The sequence below is a fragment of the Pelophylax lessonae genome (genome assembly GCF_965119305.1).
Source record: "Pelophylax lessonae genome assembly, chromosome: 2".
In the NCBI taxonomy this organism is placed as follows: Eukaryota; Metazoa; Chordata; class Amphibia; order Anura; family Ranidae; genus Pelophylax; species Pelophylax lessonae.
Window position 1 is genome coordinate 741,743,327 of NC_138769.1, and position 20,341 is coordinate 741,763,667.

Genomic DNA, 20,341 nt, shown 5'->3' on the forward strand with positions numbered 1-20,341 from the left:
CACCCATGTGATCCACGGGAGAAGTACAGCCAAACGAGCTCTCCCCGTACTTCTCCTTTAACTTTTCAGCCTAATTAAACAACCATGATAAAAGAGCTAAACTGGTAATAAAACCTATATACAAATTTTATCCCATGGGATAAGTATAGCTTATTGCAGGTTGCAGCCTCTCTGGAAATAAAGCTTTATAGAAAGCAGTAATGGCACCTCATTATTAGAACAAAAGCATCAACGCGTTTCAAGTGTTCCCTTCATCAGGGCTTGAGTATTCTGTAACTTCAACAATTGCTGTACCCAAAAAAGTTTAAAAGTATTTATAGATCTCACATCAACTACGCACTACCCTCAGCATTGCTGAAGCTACATATTGCTTGAGGCCTGATGAAGGGGGGAGTTTGTGAACACACAAAACTAGTTTGCACTTTTACTCAATAAAAGATCACTTAGGACTCAATCACCATTGATGCGACATCCTTCTATAGATTTACAACAGGTGCCTGGTTGTATGGGGACAGCCTCACTGAAGCAATCCAGACACTAGGACTGGACATTGGTCATTTGAGACCTAACACCTCTTATGCACATACCCCGAATCTGTCTATGGAAATAGACAAGCACACCAGGCAAATTGGGAGGGGGGGGAATAAAACTGTGAATCACACTGTGGTGACCTCATATTGCACCTGACAGACAGACGGACATATCCTGCCCACTCACAAGGTGGAGCATTGGTATGCTCCGGAAACACATTATCTGTTGGGAGGAGGTTTAGAGTCTGATCATCACAGGGAGGAGGGGGGGGGGTAACAGCACCAATTCTTGGTAATATGAGGGTCCATCAGACGCCCAAAGTGCAGAACCAGGGAGAAGTCTAGAGCAGCTGTCCGAATGCGTAAAATGTGCCAGATACGTGACACCTCAGAGGCCAGAGAAGTGTGCGTCCATTCCAGGGGCAGCGAGAGCTTCCTTTTTAGAGTGTTCCTCACACGCTGGATACATTCCAGGGGCAGCAAGAGCTTCCTTTTCAGAGTGTTCCTCACAGGCTGGGTCCATTCTAGGGGTAGAGAGACCTTCCTTCTCAGAGTATTCCTCACATGCTGGGTACACTCCAGGGGTAGAGAGAGCTTCCTTCTCAGTGTTAATCACACGCTGGGTCCATTCCAGGGGCAGCGACAGCTTCCTTCTCAGAGTGTTGCTCACACCCCTGGGTCCATTCAAGGGGAAAATGAGAGCTTCCTTCTTAAAGTGTTGACATCCCCAGAACAGGCTGTCACAGATAAACTCTAGCAGTGATCAAGCTTTGAAACGCGTTGCCCGAACAGATCTCAGCTACTGCACGCACCATACCAGGGGCTGTAAATGGCTCACAACGTTGTCACTGTAGACACTGATATCTGCCGATGACAGGAAGCCAGCATGTAGTCAGGATTTGGCAAGAGAGCCAATCATCGGAAAACATAGTAGAGATTGTCCTTACACCAAAACCTGAACACAACCCATAGCCCATCAGCTGTCATTATCACACTTGATATGCCAAGGACTGTGCATTTGGCCTCGTGTTTATCTAGAATAATAGCTCCTGGGATGGCTGAAGCACGGTCTACCTGTTAGTTCGCTCAAGTAATACCTAATTAAAATGGGTCCTAAAAACCAGACCATAAATGGTCAGACTGAGGTGATCGGTCTCCTGTCTCCCACTGAGGTGCCCATGCCATGTCTGGGGCCCTCCTTTATTGTAGCCGTGTGTGAGCACAATGCACACACGTCTGAGCTGTCTCCCACTATCGTCCATCTCCCTTCATATCAACACGTCACATCTCATCCTTGCGTATACGCCACTGATGGCCCCAGCACATCACCATGGACCTTCTGGTGTTTGAGGAGCTCGGACCTCCAGCGGTAACTCTTGCCGCACTCGTTGCAAGGGTAAGGCCGCTCCCCTGTGTGCGTTTTGACGTGGGTGGTGAGGTGCTGTCGCTGAACAAAGCATTTGCCGCACTGTTTGCACTTGTAAGGCCGCTCCCCCGTATGAATGCGCTTGTGGATGATTAAGGCCGTTCGGCGACGGAAGACTTTGCCACATTCGTTGCACAGGTTCGGCTTTTCGCCGGCCTGGTGGCTGCGTTGATGTTTCAGCAAGTCTGAGCTTCGTGCGAATCTCTTCTCGCACTCGTTACAGGAGAAGAGCTTCTCCCGCGGGGCTCTGCGATGGTCTATGAAGGGCAGGCTGTGTCGGAACCCACGGAGAGGGTCAGTGGAGGTATGAGGCTCCGCACCCTGAACGGTCTGCACGGAGAAGTCTCTGGCTTCTTGCAAAACACCGGCAGGGTTCATCTCAGACCGGAACTCGCCGCTAAGAGGGATGTGATCTTTAGAGTCCAAAGATAACGCCAGCTCTCCGGGGGGCCTCTCTGGAGCCATTTCCTTCCCATTTTTATTAATCCACACTTCACCTGCTGGGTAAAAGAAGAAACAGAATCAGATACTCAGATTTTAGAATTTTTCACCAAGACTCATCTACAGTCATATGGCAGCACATATCCTAACCACTTCCTGGACAGCCCTATAGCAGTTTTATCGCTACAGGGGGGAGCACCAGATCACACATACACACACACACACACACACACGCGTGTATATGTATATGTGATCCTGCACTTCTGGGTATGGGGCATGCGTGCAGGCCGGTGGCTCACCTCTGCTGAAAAAACACACAGTGGGTGCCAGGGACCCGGAGTCCTCCGGCACCCGCCGTCAGGCAGAGACACAGAACTGCGATCTGCCTATGTAAACAAGGCAGATTTCCATTCTGACTGGGTTCTATTCAGAAAGTGATGCTTCCCACGGACTGGAAGTGACGTGATGATGCTCTACGAGTTTCGTCAGAATGACATCATCCGAAGCAGGTGCTGCACCGGATGACGTCAGAATGATGAAACGCGTTGAACGCATCCCGTTTCGGATACAGCGCACGGAACAGACAATTCTGAATTTAAGGCTTTTAACCTCTGTTCGTTTTGCAAGTGTACTTGTATTTGATAAAAATATCATGTATGGAATAACGCTATGTGATGCCTATTTTCACCCTTATAAACCTGTTGACGGGAGCGCACTGTGAATCGGCGGATTGAAGTTGAAAAGCAGATATATCGCCGTTTAGTTCATGTCTGTGATCCCTGTAGGGGTTTCATCTTCTGCCCCCCGTGATCTGGTGCATTAAGGTGGACGAGGAGATATACCGCTTTATGGTTGGTGCTTGTGACCCCTGCAGGGGTTTCATCTGCTGGTGAATGCGGACCTGGAAAAGGGGGGGGGCCACGAGTGGACCCACTCTCACAGTTTATCACCAGAGACTGTCGTTTATTTGCACTGGTTTTCACACTTGTCACTTTATATGGACTTTTGACATTTTTTGGGATCAATGTATAATTTATATTTTATAGGTTGTGTTTTTATATTCCTTTGCACTGACAGCACTTCCCATATGACATCACGTTCTGCCATATATTCACGAGATATATTGCTTATTGACTTTTTTGCCCTTTATTTGCACTAAGAGCACTTTAATTTTGAAATGATATTAATGCATTGTATGCACATCACTTACATATACTTTTTACACATAATACAAGTGTAGCTTTTCTCAGGCAGCGCCACCTATCCCTCCCTTTCATTTCCATTACAAATTTAAAGTGGTTGTAAAAGGCAGAAGATGCATTCTATGCATTAATCTTCTGTGTGCAGCTGCCTCCCCAGTACTACCTAATACTTATCTGAGCCCCATCTCTATCCAGTGATGTCCGGGACTCTCCCTCCTGATTGGCGGAGACACAGCCACAGCACCATTGGCTCTCATGGCTGTCAAAGTCACTTAGCCAATCAGGGCCGGACAGCAGCTCTGGGCATCTATCCAGCTCGTCTTGGGTGCCATTATAGAAAGCTGCTCGCTGGGGGGGGCGGGGGGGCACTTGGCAGGAGGGAGGGGCCAGGAGCAGCAAAGAGGGACCCAAGAAGAGGAGGATCCAAGCTGCTCTGTTCAAAACCAACTGCACAGAGGAGGGAAGTATACCATGTTTGTTATTTAACCATTTAATGACCGCCGGTCGCAGTTTTATTGCGTCAGGTTGGCTCTGTCCCGCGAAACGACGTAACTTGACGTCGCTTCGCATAACTGCTAGCAGGGGCGCGCGCGCCCATTTGCCACAGGGGAAGCTGATCAGCGGGTCTGGCGGCCGTGATTGCCACGGGTCACCCGCGATCGCTCCTCGTGGAGACAGAACGGCGGTCTGCCGTTGTAAACACGGCAGACCGCTGTTCTGTCAGTTATGAAGACAAGGATCCTCTTATTGAGGAACACCGATTTCTGTGTTCATGCAGAAAGCCCACCCCCCCCCCACAGTTCGAAAAAACACCCCCTAGGGACATATTTAACCCTTTGATCACCACTGGGTTAACCCCTTGACTGCCAGTTGTCATTATTACAGTGACAGTGCATATTTTTAGCACTGATTACTGTAGTAATGTCACTGGTCCCCCCAAAAGTGTCAAAAATGTCAGTTAGGGGTCTGATCTGTCCGCCGCAATGTAGAAGAGGGGGAGCCAGAAGCGCTGGCGGGGTACCCGAGAAGAGGAGGAGCCAGAAGCGTAGGCAGTGGACCAGAGGAGGAGCCAGAAGCGCAGGCGGGGGAACCGAGAAGAGGAGGAGCCAAAAGCGCAGGCGGAGGACCCGAGAAGAGGAGGAGCCAGAAGCGCTGGCAGAGGAACCGGAAGCGCTGGCGGGGGACCCGAGAGGAGGAGCCAGAAGCGCTGGCAGGGGACACGAGAAGAGCAGTAGAAAGAAGCTCTGGCGGGGGACCCGAGAAAAGGAGGGGCCAGAAGCGCTGGCGGGGGGGAATTGAGAAGAGGAGGCGCCAGAAGCGCTGGCGGGGAACCGGAGAAGAGGCGGCGCCAGAAGCGCTGGCAGGGGACCCGAGAAGAGGAGGCGCCAGAAGCGCTGGCGGGGGACCCGAGAAGAGGGGGCGCCAGAAGCGCTGGCGGGGGACCCGAGAAGAGGAGGCGCCAGAAGCGCTGGCGGGGAACCCGAGAAGAGGCGGTGCCAGAAGCGCTGGCGGGGGACCGGAGAAGAGGCGGCGCCAGAGGCGCTGGCGGGGGACCCGAGAAGAGGCGGCGCCAGAAGCGCTGGCGGGGGGACTTGAGAAGAGGAGGAGCCAGAAGCGATGGCGGGGGACCCGAGAAGAGGGGGAGCCAGAAGAGCTGGCGGGGGACCCGAGAAGAGGAGGGGCCAGAAGCGCTGGCGGGGGGACCCGAGAAGAGGAGGGGCCAGAAGCGCTGGCGGGGGGACCCGAGAAGAGGAGGGGCCAGAAGCGCTGGCGGGGGGACCCGAGAAGAGGAGGGGCCAGAAGCGCTGGCGGGGGGAATTGAGAAGAGGAGGCCCTAGAAGCGCTGGCAGGGGACCCGAGAAGAGGAGGCGCCAGAAGCGCTGGCGGGGGACCCGAGAAGAGGGGGTGCCAGAAGCGCTGGCGGGGGACCCCGAGAAGAGGGGGCGCCAGAAGCGCTGGCGGGGGACCCGAGAAGAGGAGGCGCCAGAAGCGCTGGCGGGGAACCCGAGAAGAGGAGGCGCCAGAAGCGCTGGCGGGGAACCCGAGAAGAGGCGATGCCAGAAGCGCTGGCGGGGGACCAGAGAAGAGGAGGTGCCAGAAGCGCTGGCGGGGGACCCCGAGAAGAGGAGGAGCCAGAAGCGTTGGCGGGGGACCCAAGAAGAGGAGGGGCCAGAAGTGCTGGCAGAGGACCCGAGAAGAGGAGGGGCCAGAAGCGCTGGTAGGGGACCCAAAAAGAGGAGGGACCAGAAGCGCTGGCAGGGGACCCGAGAAGAAGAGGCACCAGAAGCGCTGGCGGGGGACCCGAGAAGAGGAGGCACCAGAAGCGCTGGCGGGGGACCCGAGAAGAGGAGGCGCCAGAGGCGCTGGCGGGGGACCCGAGAAGAGGAGGCGCCAGAGGCGCTGGCGGGGGACCCGAGAAGAGGCGGCGCCAGAAGCGCTGGCGGGGGGACTTGAGAAGAGGAGGAGCCAGAAGCGATGGCGGGGGACCCGAGAAGAGGGGGAGCCAGAAGAGCTGGCGGGGGACCCGAGAAGAGGAGGGGCCAGAAGCGCTGGCGGGGGGACTTGAGAAGAGGAGGGGCCAGAAGCGCTGGCGGGGGGAATTGAGAAGAGGAGGCCCTAGAAGCGCTGGCAGGGGACCTGAGAAGAGGAGGCCCTAGAAGCGCTGGCAGGGGACCCGAGAAGAGGAGGCGCCAGAAGCGCTGGCGGGGGACCCGAGAAGAGGGGGCGCCAGAAGCGCTGGCGGGGACCCAAGAAGAGGAGGCGCCAGAAGCGCTGGCGGATGACCAAGAAGAGGAGGCGCCAGAAGCGCTGGCGGGGGACCCGAGAAGAGGGGGCGCCAGAAGCGCTGGCGGGGGACCCGAGAAGAGAAGGCGCCAGAGGCGCTGGCGGGGGACCCGAGAAGAGGAGGCGCCAGAAGCGCTGGCGGGGGACCCGAGAAGAGGAGGCGCCAAAAGCGCTGGCAGGGAACCCGAGAAGAGGAGGCGCCAGAAGCGCTGGCGGGGGACCCGAGAAGAGGAGGCACCAGAAGAGCTGGCGGGGGACCCGTGAAGAGGAGGCACCAGAAGCGCTGGCGGGGGACCCGAGAAGAGGAGGCGCCAGAAGCGCTGGCGGGGGACCCGAGAAGAGGAGGCGCCAGAAGCGCTGGCGGGGGACCCAAGAAGAGGAGGCACCAGAAGAGCTGGCGGGGGACCCAAGAAGGAGGATCCAGAAACGCTGGCGGGGGACCCGAGAAGAGGCGGCGCCAGAAGCGCTGGCGGGGACCCGAGAAGAGGAGGCGCCAGAAGCGCTGGCGGGGGACCCGAGAAGAGGAGGCACCAGAAGAGCTGGCGGGGGACCCGTGAAGAGGAGGCACCAGAAGCGCTGGCGGGGGACCCGAGAAGAGGAGGCGCCAGAAGCGCTGGCGGGGGACCCGAGAAGAGGAGGCGCCAGAAGCGCTGGCGGGGGACCCAAGAAGAGGAGGCACCAGAAGAGCTGGCGGGGGACCCAAGAAGGAGGATCCAGAAACGCTGGCGGGGGACCCGAGAAGAGGCGGCGCCAGAAGCGCTGGCGGGGACCCGAGAAGAGGAGGCGCCAGAAGCGCTGGCGGGGGACCCAAGAAGAGGAGGATCGGGTCTGCTCTGTGTAAAACCAACTACATAGAGGAGGGAAGTGGAACATCTTTGTTAGTTTATTAGAAAAAAAAATATCTCTGAAGCTTTACAATCAATTTAAACCCTCCTTCATTCGCTCTCCCCTTCCTGGCATTATTTTATGCTTTTTTCCCCCCACTCGTCTTTTTTAGATGCCTTTTGGATCGGTCATGTGATGCTGGGTCCTCCTTGTCTTTGGTTTTTCTTTTTCCAGCTGTGAGCAGTGATGGATGATGCAGAAAACATGGCCTGATAACATCAGCGCTACTCTCTGCATGGATATACTGTGTATATATATGTATACGGAGTGAAGAATGTGATCAGGAAGCAAGGCCACCATGTACTGCACTTGAGTTGTATCATGTTGAGGGACTCTAGGTGTTATTGAACAGGGAAGGAGGAGAATATCTAGCAGCAAATAAGAGGTACAGTATAAGAACCGCTCTAGATTAAAGGTTGTGCAGTCAATGCTGCTCTGCTTTTTATTATATTTTTAATTACTGCCTAGTGGACATTTTAGAAAACAAAAAATGAGCCTGGAGGTTTTATGCAAGCACAAGCACCAGAAGAGGTACCTACACAGACTTTTACTAGCCGTCTAGGAGGCATGGGAGCCACAAAACATGGGAGACTCTATAATCATACATCCATCTGCCTCACCATCTCTAGGAGTCCCTATGAGGTATATGAAAAGCCCAATTACTACCGGAATCACGTGCAGCAATTCATAACGGGATTCTTACTCCCAGCAGGTTGGTTGATGGTACCCAGTCACTGGAGGTCTACGACAACCCCTACAATGATCCACTTGCCAACCGTATAACCTAGATATACGGTAGCAAGGCGGCTCTCCTGCGCCAAATCACGTACCTAGTATGTGATCTGGCACGTCTGGGTAGGGGGTCGCACACGCGCAATGCACACTGGCTCTGCTGTGATTTTACATAGCAGATGTCAATCAGCGGGTGTCAGCCAATAGATTACTGCCGACACCCTCTGATCGTCCGGAACACACATAGGATAGGGCTCTGCCTATGTCAACGAGGCAGGGCCCCGTCCCGTCAACGAGGCAGGACCCCGTCCCGTCAACGAGGCAGGGCCCCGTCCCGTCAACGAGGCAGGGCCCCGTCCTGCACAAAGAAGGTTTTTTTTTTTTTTATTTTAACCACTTGCCGACCGCCGCATGACTATATACTGCGGCAGTCAGCCCCTCCTGGGCAAAGTGACGTACGTCACTCGCCCACGAGCCTCTAGGGGGCGAGCACTCCCCCCGCCCCCCGCTCGTTCCCTGACACCCCAGCGCGTGTGACTGTCGGCTCCGATGTCCGCCGGTCACTCGTGATCTCCCGCAGGAGAGGGAGAAAGGCAGACGGATGATGATGGGAAAATGTATTCTCCCTTATATCATGACAGAGGCTATGTGATCCTGCTATGTAGGATCGTATGTCTCTGTTATGATCTAGCAAGCCACGCCCCCTGACAGAGTCACTCCCCTAGGGACACACTTAACCCCTTGATCACCAATAAAGTTAATCTTCACTGCCAGTGTCACTTTTACAGTAACAGTGCATATTTATAGCACTGATTACTGTAGTAATGTCACTGGTAACCCCAAAAGTGTCAAAAATGTCAGTCAGGGGTCCGATCTGTCCGCCGCAATGTCGCAGTCCCACAAAAAAAAAAAAAAAATAGCACATCGCCACCATTACTCGTTAAAAAAAAAAACAATAAAAATGACAAATCTTTCCTGTAGTTAGTAAACGCAATAACTTTTGCGCAAACCAATCAAAATACGCTTATTGCGATTTTTGTTACCAAAAATATGTAGCAGAAAACAAATTGGCCTAAAATGTTAAAAAAAATTTGATTTTTACATTTTTTTTTTAAATTTCATATAAAAAAAATTTGAAACATTGTTATTTTTCCAAAATTGTCGCTCTTTTTTTGTTTATAGCGCATGAAGTAAAAATCACACAGGTGATCAAATACCACCAAAAGAAAGCTCTGTTTGTGGGAAAAAAAGGACGTCAATTGCATTTGGGTACAGTGTCGCCCGACCGCGCAATTGTCCGTTAAAGTCACGCAGCGCCGAATCGCAAAATAGGGCCTGGTCTTTGAGCAGCCAAATCCTCCGGGGCTTAAGTGGTTAATGCATTAAGATGAAAAACCTTCTGACTTTAGAACCAATTACATAACATATAAAAAAAAAATCTCTTATTTCCCTTGCACTTTGTCACTGTATGCCACTAAGTCTAAGAGGATCGGTCATTTGGAGAGTTCAGAGCAGAAGAGAAACCCTTACCCAATAGGAGGGAGTCGGCGCTGTCCTTCAGCATATTCCGATACAACTCCTTCTGCCACTCCTCCAGATCCTTCCACTCTTCTGAGAAACACACCGCCACGTCATCAAACGACACCGGCGCCTAAAACATACATGGACACTTAGATGGCAGAGCACAGGACGACAACTGCTGCAACAATGTCACCATACTGAGACATGCTGGTCGCATTATTAGTAGAAAAAAAATAAATAAAAATTCCAGCATATATCCTATAGTTCATAGACGCTATTAAGTTTTGTGCAAACCAATCAAGTATAAGCTTATTGGGATTTTTTTTTTTTAACAAAAATATATAGCATAATACATATTAACCACTTGCCGACCGCTGCAAGTACATATACTGCGGCGGTCAGCCCCTCCTGGGCAAAGTGACGTACCGGTACGTCACTCGCCCACGAGCCTCTAGGGGGCGAGTGCGCGACGTCGGGGCAAGCGCGCGCCATCGGAGGCGCTCTCCCGCCCCGGCTCGTTCCCTGACATCACCCCACGAGTGACCGGCGGCTCTGATGTCCGCCGGTCACTCGCGATCTCCCGCTGGAGAGGGAGAAAGGCAGGCGGCTGATGTAAACAAAGCCGCCTGTCATTCTCCCTGATGTAACTGCAGAGATCATACGATCCCACAGGATCGTATGTCTCTGTGGTTACATCACAAGCCACGCCCCTAAGGACACATTTAACCCCTTGATCACTAATAAAGTTAACCCCTTCCCTGCCAGTGTCATTTTTACAGTGACAGTGCATATTTATAGCACTGATTACTGTAGTAATGTCACTGGTACCCCCCAAAAGTGTCAGCAATGTCAGTCAGGGGTCCGATGTGTCCGCCGCAATGTCGCAGTCCCGCAAAAAAAAAAAAAAAATAGCACATCGCCGCCATTACTAGTTAAAAAAAAAAAACAATAAAAATGACAAAAATCTTTCCCATAGTTAGTAAACGCAATAACTTTTGCACAAACCAATCAAAATCCACTTATTTTTTTTACCAAAGATTTGTAGCAGAAAACATATTGGCCTGAAATGTTAAAAAAATTTGATTTTTTAATTTTTTTTTTTGGGGGGGAGAATTTCATATAAAAAAAAATATGAAAAATATTGTTATTTTTTCAAAATTGTTGCTCTTTTTTTGTTTATAGAGCAAAAAATGAAAATCGCAGACGTGATCAAATACCACCAAAAGAAAACTCTGTTTGTGGGAAAAAAAGGACACCAATTTCAGTTGGGTACAGCGTCGCACGACCGCGCAATTGTCCGTTAAATTCACGCAGTGCCGAATTGCAAAATAGGGCCTGGTCTTTGAGTAGCCAGATCCTCTGGGGCTTAAGTGGTTAACCTAAATTTTTGAAGAAATTTGATTTTTTTAATTTTTCCAGATTTCTCTGCTGCAATATCGCAGTCAAGCTATAGGTAGCTGATTACTAGTAGAGAAAATAAATAATATAGTAGTATATAATAGTATATTATCCTATAGTTCGTAGACGCTATAACTTTTGTGCAAACCAATCAGTATAAGCTTATTGTAATTCTTTTTTTTTTTTTAAACAAAAAATATGTAGCGTAATACATATTATTGTAAATTTATTGAAATTTATTTCTTTTTACATTTTTTTTTCCAGATTTGTCCACAGCAATATCGCAGTCAAGCTATAGGTCGCTATTACTAGTAGAAAAAATAAATATACTCCATAGTTTGTAGTTGCGATAATGTTTGTGCAAACCAATCAATATACGCTTATAGGGAATTTTTTTTTTTTTTTTTTAAACCAAAAACGTAGCAGAATACATAGCCTAAATTTGAAGAAATTAGATTTTTTAAATTTTTTTATTGGATATGTTTTATGGCCGAAAAGGAAAAAAAAAACATTTATTCTTTTTCCAAAATTATCGAAATTTATTTTTTTTTGGTTTTTAGCGCATAAAATAAACGCAGAGGGGATCAGATACCACCAAAAGAAAGCCTCATTTTTGGGAAAAAAGGGACAAAAATTTTATTTGGATACAATGTCGCACAACTGTCAGTTAAAGGGATTGTAAATGTTAGTTTTTTTTTTTTTAATTAAAAATCACCATGTTATACTTACCTGCGCTGTGCAGTTGGTTTTAAACCGAGTGGCCCGGATCCTCCTCTTCTCTGGTCCCTCTTCGGCTCTCCTGGCCCCTCCCTCCTCTTGGGTGCCCCCACAGCAAGCAGATTGCTATGGGGGGCACCTGAGCCAAGTCACAGCTCCCTGTCTATTTAGACACAGCGATGTTGCCCCGCCTTGCCCCCTTTCTATTCATTGGCTGACTGACTTTGATTGACAGCAGCAGGAGCCAATGGCGCGGCGCTACTGTCTCAGCCAATGAGGAGGGGAGTCCGAGACATTCCTACAGCATCGCTGGAGCTAGAGGAACCTCAGGTAAGTATTATGGGGGGGGCTGCACACAGAAGGCTTTTTATCTTACTACATAGAATGCATTAGGATAAAAAACCTTCTGCCTTTACAACCACTTGGCACTTAAACCCCCCTTCCTGCCCAGGCCAAGTCTCAGCTTTCAGCGCGGTCACACTTTGAATGACAATTGCGCGGTCATGCAACACTGTACCCAAATAAAAAAAAAATTCAAACCAATACAGCTTTCTTTTGGTGGTATTTAATCACTACTGGGGTTATTTTTTGCTGCACAAAATAAGACCGAAAATTTTGAAAAAAAAAATGAAAAGTGTTTTTATAATTTGTTATAAAATTTTGCAAACAGGTAATTTTTCTCCTTCATTGATGTGCGCTGATGGGGCTGTACTGATGGGCCCTGATAGGCTGCACTGGTGGACACCGATAGGCTGCACTGGTGGACACCGATAGGCTGCACTGGTGGACACCGATAGGCTGCACTGGTGGACACCGATAGGCTGCACTGGTGGACACCGATAGGCTGCACTGGTGGACACCGATAGGCTGCACTGGTGGACACCGATAGGCTGCACTGGTGGACACCGATAGGCTGCACTGGTGGACACCGATAGGCTGCACTGGTGGACACCGATAGGCTGCACTGGTGGACACCGATAGGCTGCACTGGTGGACACCGATAGGCTGCACTGGTGGACACCGATAGGCTGCACTGGTGGACACCGATAGGCTGCACTGGTGGACACCGATAGGCTGCACTGGTGGACACCGATAGGCTGCACTGGTGGACACCGATAGGCTGCACTGGTGGACACCGATAGGCTGCACTGGTGGACACCGATAGGCTGCACTGGTGGACACCGATAGGCTGCACTGGTGGACACCGATAGGCTGCACTGGTGGACACCGATAGGCTGCACTGGTGGACACCGATAGGCTGCACTGGTGGACACCGATAGGCTGCACTGGTGGACACCGATAGGCTGCACTGGTGGACACCGATAGGCTGCACTGGTGGACACCGATAGGCTGCACTGGTGGACACCGATAGGCTGCACTGGTGGACACCGATAGGCTGCACTGGTGGACACCGATAGGCTGCACTGGTGGACACCGATAGGCTGCACTGGTGGACACCGATAGGCTGCACTGGTGGACACCGATAGGCTGCACTGGTGGACACCGATAGGCTGCACTGGTGGACACCGATAGGCTGCACTGGTGGACACCGATAGGCTGCACTGGTGGACACCGATAGGCTGCACTGGTGGACACCGATAGGCTGCACTGGTGGACACCGATAGGCTGCACTGGTGGACACCGATAGGCTGCACTGGTGGACACCGATAGGCTGCACTGGTGGACACCGATAGGCTGCACTGGTGGACACCGATAGGCTGCACTGGTGGACACCGATAGGCTGCACTGGTGGACACCGATAGGCTGCACTGGTGGACACCGATAGGCTGCACTGGTGGACACCGATAGGCTGCACTGGTGGACACCGATAGGCTGCACTGGTGGACACCGATAGGCTGCACTGGTGGACACCGATAGGCTGCACTGGTGGACACCGATAGGCTGCACTGGTGGACACCGATAGGCTGCACTGGTGGACACCGATAGGCTGCACTGGTGGACACCGATAGGCTGCACTGGTGGACACCGATAGGCTGCACTGGTGGACACCGATAGGCTGCACTGGTGGACACCGATAGGCTGCACTGGTGGACACCGATAGGCTGCACTGGTGGACACCGATAGGCTGCACTGGTGGACACCGATAGGCTGCACTGGTGGACACCGATAGGCTGCACTGGTGGACACCGATAGGCTGCACTGGTGGACACCGATAGGCTGCACTGGTGGACACCGATAGGCTGCACTGGTGGACACCGATAGGCTGCACTGGTGGACACCGATAGGCTGCACTGGTGGACACCGATAGGCTGCACTGGTGGACACCGATAGGCTGCACTGGTGGACACCGATAAGATGGCACCGATAAGGCAGCACTGATGGGTGGCACCAATGGGCACTGATGGGCTTCACTGAAGGGCACTGATAGGTGGCGTGAAGGGCACTAATAGGCGGCACTCATGGGCACAAATAGGTGGCACTGATGGGCAATGATAGGCACTGGTAGGTGACACTTCTGATGGGGCACTGATAGGTGGCACTAGTAAGTGGCACTAGTGGGCACTGGCAGATGGCACTGGTAGGTGGCACAAAAAATCCCTCTCCTCTTCGGGATGTCCCTCTGACAGCAGCCGGCCTGTTTACTTTACATGATCAGCTGTCATTGGCTGACAGCTGATCACGTGTAAGGGGGCGGGATCACCCCCTTACTCCGATCTGTGATCAGGCAAGTCTTATGGACTCGCCGATCACAGAACGAGCCGGGCGCGCTCCGCAGGCAGCGCGCAGGCCGCTCATTGCTGAGAGGACGTCAATGTACGCCCTCCCGGCAATTTAGGTCCACACTGTAGCCGTCATTCGGCTATATTGCGGGCGTCAACTAGTTAAAGTAACGCAGTGCCGTATTGCTAAACATGGCCTGGTCATGAAGGGGGGTAAATCTTCCAGAGCTGAAGTGGTTTAAAGTTAAGTTAACCTTTGGGAAAATATTCCACAAATTTTAGGCCCCATGCACACGGGGCGTTTTTAACGCCGCTGTAAGTAGCGTCAGGCGTTTTCTTTTTGCAGCCTAAAAACGCACCTCCATGTTATTCTATGGCCTCATGCACACACAGACGTTTTTGAGCTGTAAGTGGCCTAGGCGTTTTTAAGCTGCAACAAGAACCCATGACCTGCGCGTTCTGAGGACCAGCGTTACAGCTGTAAAAACGTCTGACGCTGCTAAAGGCTGAATAACGTTGCGATAACGTTGCTTAACGTGCGTTAAGCCACGTTATACGTTTTTTGTTCCATTCAAAATCAATGGTTCCCTATGGGAGCCTATTGATTTGAATGGAAGTCGCACCGCAAGTCGGATCAAGATGATGCGACTTGCGCTGAGAATCTTGAGGGGGAACTCCACGCCAAAATGGGGAAAAACGGCGTGGGGGTCCCCCCAGGTTCCAAACCAGGACCTTCGGGTCAGGTATGGAATTTGAGGGTAGCCCCACGCCGAAAAAACTGCGTGGGGTCCCCCCCAAAATCCATACCAGTCCCTTATCCGAGCAAGCAGCCCGGCAGGCCAGGAAAGGGGAGGGGACGAGTGAGCCGCCCCACCCCCCCCGGATAACACCAGGCCACATGCCCTCAACATGAGGGGGTGTTGGTGCCTCATCCCCACAACCCTGGCCGGTGGTTGTGGGGGTCTGCGGGCAGGGGGCTCATCGGAATCTGGAAGCCCCCTTTAACAAGGGGGCCCCCAAGATCCTGGACCCCCTCCCTATGTGAATGGGTATGGGGTACACTGTACCCCTACCCATTCACCCCATAAAAGGCAGTGTATGTAAATAACGATAATCTGTGACATAAGGGGGCGGGATCTCCCGATGACGTCAGCAGGCGGCCACACCCCTAATGGCTATATAATAAGCTGCAGAGACCGGAGACCAGCATAATCACCGGAGACATCCTCTGAGGAGGACCAGAGGAAGAAGAAGAGCCAAGGGCAGAAGAGCAGACAGCAAAAGAGCAGAAGATTGGACAGCAGAAGAGCAGAAGATTGGACAGCAGAAGATTGGACAGCAGAAGAGCAGAAGATTGGACAGCAGAAGATTGGACAGCAGAAGAGCAGAAGATTGGACAGCAGAAGAGCAGAAGATTGGACAGCAGAAGAGCAGAAGATTGGACAGCAGAAGAGCGGAGAAGACCGCAGTGGAGAAGACCGGATGAAGATTTTAAACTTTCCAAAACGTCTCCTGTCTTTATTCACATACACTGCCTTTTATGGGGTGAATGGGTAGGGGTACAGTGTACCCCATACCCATTCACATAGGGAGGGGGTCCGGGATCTGGGGGGCTCCCTTGTTCAAGGGGGCTTCCAGATACAGATAAGCCCCCTGCCCGCAGACCCCCACAACTACCGGCCAGGGTTGTGGGGATGATGCCCTTGTCCTCATCAACATGGGGGCAGGGTGCTTTGGGGTGGGGGTGCAGAGCCCTCCCCCCCGCCCCAAAGCACCAACACCCCCCCATGTTGAGGGCATGTGGCCTGGTGTGGTCCAGGGGGGGTGGGGCCGCTCGCTCGTCCCCTCCCCTTTCCTGGCCTGCATGCTCGGATAAGGGTCTGGTATGGATCTTGGGGGGGACCCCACACCGTTTTTTCGGCGTGGGGCTACCCTCAAATTCCATACCAGACCCGAAGAGCCTGGTTTGGAACCTGGGGGGACCCCCACGCCGTTTTTTCCCCATTTTGGCGTGGAGTTACCCCTCAAGATTCTCACAGAGCGCCGCAAGTCGGATCATCCTGATCCGACTTGCGGTGTGACTTCCATTCAAATCAATAGGCTCCCATAGGGAACCATTGATTTTGAATGGAGGCAGAAAAAAACGCTGCTAAAAGCGACGTGGCAAAACGTGCAATAACGCTAATGGAAAAAGCTACTGAAAGCACGTTTTTACAGCTGCTTTTTCCGGCGTCAGAACTAACTTTGCAGCATGTTTTTTTCTAACGCCCCGTGTGCATGTGGCCTTAGGGTGGAACATGTAACATGTTCCCAATGCTGCAGCCGCTCCCCTTTCTTCCTGTGACAGCAGTATGGGGGATAAGTTCCCCGTACCAGCTGTCACTTTTTGGAAAGAGCGTGGCCGTGCGGGGCTCCACCCACACCGCCGGGTCATTCTTTCACAGAGTTCTGGGAATGAATGACCTACAAGTACCGACGTCCCTTTGCGGCAGTCTGCTTGTCATTCTCAATGAACTACTGCGGTGCTGTTGAGCGCTGTGGTGGATCATCATTGATTCTTCTTGTAAATACACAATTTTTTACCTGCAGAAAAAAATGGGATTTTTGACTTACCGTAAAATCCATTTCTCTGATGTTCATTGATGGACACAGCTCCTGATCTTCATAACCATTGGGCTATGCTGCCCCCTACAGGAGTAGGACCCTAGGCAGAAAAAAATTCTGGCTACACCCATGGGTAGTCCCAGGAGGTATATACTCCCTCTCTCTGCTATAGCCACCCAGTTTTGTTACAAGCAGTGTCAGAAGAATTATAACTCCACAGAGGGGTGGTTGCTGTGTCCTTCAATGAACATCAGAGAAATGGATTTTACGATAAGTCAAAAATCCCATTTTCTCTGTCTTTCATTGACGGACACAGATCCTGATATTCATAACCATTGGGATGTCCCAAAGCAGTGTTAACCACTTTACGACTGCTCACAGTAATATTACTGCGGCAGAGTGGCTCATTATCGTCTGACGACGTAGTACTACGTCGTCAGACACTCCCCCTTCTGGGCGGCGCTTGCACGCCGCCGGAGGCTCGCTCCCGCTGTTTTCATTCACAGCAGGAGTCGGGCCAGAGGAGGAGCAGCGGCGATCGCCGCTGCTCTTACCCGATCGTCGGGGATCGAGTCTGGAGATCCGCCCGCTGTGTGTAAACACAGCGGGCGGATCTCCATAGTGACAGGGAGTGACAGATCGGAGTGTTCAGCATAGCTGGACATCCGATCTGTCCATAACTCACTCAGTCCCCCCCCCCCCCCCCCACACGTCAGTAAGCACCAGGCATACATTAACCCCTCCCTCTCCAATAAAATTAACCCCTTCCCTGCCAGTGTCATTTTTAGAGTAACAGTGCATATATATAGCACTGATTACTGCAGTAATGTCACTGGTACCCCCAAAAGTGTCAAAAATGTCAGTCAAGGGTCCGATCTGTCCGCCGCAATGTCGCAGTCCCGCAAAAAAAAAAAAAAATCGCAGATCGCCGCCATTACGCGTTAAAAAAGACACCAAAAATGACAGAAATCTTTCCCTTTGTTAGTAAACGCAATAACTTTTGTGCAAACCAATCAAAATACGCTTATTGCGATTTTTTTTACCAAACATAGGTAGCAGAAAACAAATTGGCCAAAAATTTTTAAAAAAATTGGTTTTTACATTGGTTTGGGGGGAATTTCATATAAAAAAATGTTAAAAATATTGTTATTTTTTCAAAATAAACGCTCTTTTTTTGTTTATAGCGCAAAAAGTAAAAATCGCACAGGTGATCAAATACCACCAAAAGAAAGCTCTGTTTGTGGGAAAAAAAGGACGTAAATTTAGTTTGGGTACGGCGTCGCACGACCGCGCAATTGTCAGTTGAAGTCGCACAGCGCCGAATCGCAAAAAGTGGCCTGGACGGAAGACAGCAAAATCCTCCGGTGGTAAAGTGGTTAAACATGAGGGGTGGGAACAATAAAAAAAATTCCCAAGGCTAAACAGTAGCCAACCAGGTAAACGGGAGCTCAACCAAAAACAACTGGAGCCCACCTGAAAAAAAAAAAAAAAAAACAATACACCCTCAAAGAGGATCAGGTCCTCCTAAACAGCAGCCTGCAAAACCTTGCGGCCAAAAGAAGCATCCGCAGATGCCAACACATCCACTTTTTAGAACTTTGTAAAAGTGTGCACCGACAACCATGTGGCCGCCTTGCAAGCCTGCCTCACTGACGCCTGATGACAGAAGGCCCAGGAGGCACTAAGCGCCCCGAGTAGAGTACGCCTTGACAGGGAAAGGAGGAACCTGACCCTTGATGGAATAGGCCTGAATCACCGTCTGTCTGATCCATCTGGAAATGGTCGCAGAGGAAGCAGACAACCCTTTTCAAGGTCCATCCTTGAGCAAAAAGTTAGACTCTGTCTTCCTAAAAGACTCCGTAGCTGCCAGGTACACCCTAATTGCCCGGACCACATCAAAGGCATGCAAGGCAATTTCCTTCAGATGTTTAGGCCTGGGACACAGGGAAGGCAACACAATGTCTTCATTCAAATGAAAACCAGAGACAACCTTTGGAAGGAACGACAGACAGGGGCGAAGAACCACCTTACCCCTGTGAATCACCACAGGATAACGCCACCAGTTCCAACACCCTACGCGCAGATGTGATAGCCACTAAAAAGGCCACCTTCTGGGACAGAGTAAGCAGGGGAATCTCCTGAATATTTTCAAAGAGAGGCTTCTGTAGAGCTGAAAAGCATCAAATCAGGATCCCAAGGTGGCAACGGAGCCTGCACTGGAGGAACCAAATGTCAGACACCCTGAAGAAAGGTACGCATCAGGGAGTGTGTGGCCAAAGGTTGTTGGAAGACGACCGCCAAAGCCGACACCTGATGGTAATCAAGGCCAATTTCTGTTCAACCCCCCCGTTGAAGGAAGGTCAAGATTCAAGCCACTGAAAAGGACAGAGGAAGAACCCCAAGAGACTTACACCATGCAATGTACGTCTTACCCGTACAATGGTAGATCTTCCTAGAAGTAGATTTCCTATCTTTTAACAGTGTGGGAATCACTGACTCAAATAAACCCCTATCCTTCAGGACATGGCGTTCAACAGCCAAGCCGTCAAAGCCAGCGACTGTAAAGCAGGATGGAAGATTGGTCCTTGGGACAGCAGTTCCTCCCTGAGAGGAAGCTGCCAAGGAACGTTGGTGACCAGCTGCACCAGACTGGCGTACCAAGCCCAGTCCGGAGCCACTAAGATGACAGGAATCTCTTCTGCCTCGATCCGGCGTAGAAGTCTTGGCAGAAGCTTGAGAGGAGGGAAGGCATAAATCAGACGATACTGAACTCATGGGGCAACCGGCATGTCTGTGGCGACCAGCAGAGGATCCCTTGACCAAGCCACAATCCTCTACACCTTTCTGTTGAGCCGAGACCAACAGATCCTCCTCGGGGGTGCCCCACCGGAGACACAGCTGATGAAACACCTCTAGGTGAAGGGACCACTCCCGTGATCGCAGGCCAGCCCCCGTCCAGTGGGGCTATGTCACGGCAAACCTAGCACGGAGCTGAGGTTTGCGCGCGTTCTCGCTGACCAGACTGAGGTGACCACTGGATCTAGATTATCCAGGCCGTCGCCCAGTCCAGCAGTTGATTGTAGATCTCACAGGAAAAATCCAGGAGAAAATAATTTCTATCTAAAAAGAAAAAATTGCCAGGACCAGAGATCCCAACAAGGAACTAGGTCCTTACTCCTGACTAGGAATAAAAAAAAAAACAAGTAGCCATAGAAGAGAAAGGGAGTATACCCCCTGGGACTGCCCATTGGTGTAGCCAGAATTATTTTCTGCCTAGTGTCCTACTCCTGTAGGGGGCAGCATAACCCAATAGTTATGGATATCAGGAGCTGTGTCCATCAATGAATGAAAGAGAAATGTGCATTTATTTATTAAATTTTAAAGATGACCTTTTATCCTTTCATAAAAAATGGGGTCGCT

The 20,341-nt window shown here is 51.2% G+C and overlaps 1 protein-coding gene across 4 annotated transcripts in view; it reads right to left on the reverse strand.

Annotated features, from left to right (window-relative positions):
- Window positions 1-1,811: 1,811 nt before the first annotated feature.
- The window catches only part of LOC309545762 (uncharacterized protein), a 74,741-nt gene continuing 56,211 nt past the window's right edge, over window positions 1,812-20,341 (reverse strand). For 2 of the 4 annotated variants that reach the window (XM_082245115.1, XM_082245114.1), the window contains exons 10-11: window positions 9,531-9,651; window positions 1,812-2,456 (exon numbers count right to left, since the gene is read on the reverse strand). In XM_082245115.1, coding sequence (XP_082101241.1) covers window positions 1,819-2,456; window positions 9,531-9,651 — 759 coding nt within the window. In that variant the 3' untranslated portion in view covers window positions 1,812-1,818. Of the gene's footprint in view, window positions 2,457-9,524; window positions 9,652-20,341 lie in introns of all 4 variants that reach the window. The other 2 variants (XM_082245113.1, XM_082245112.1) reach the window with 1 other exon arrangement.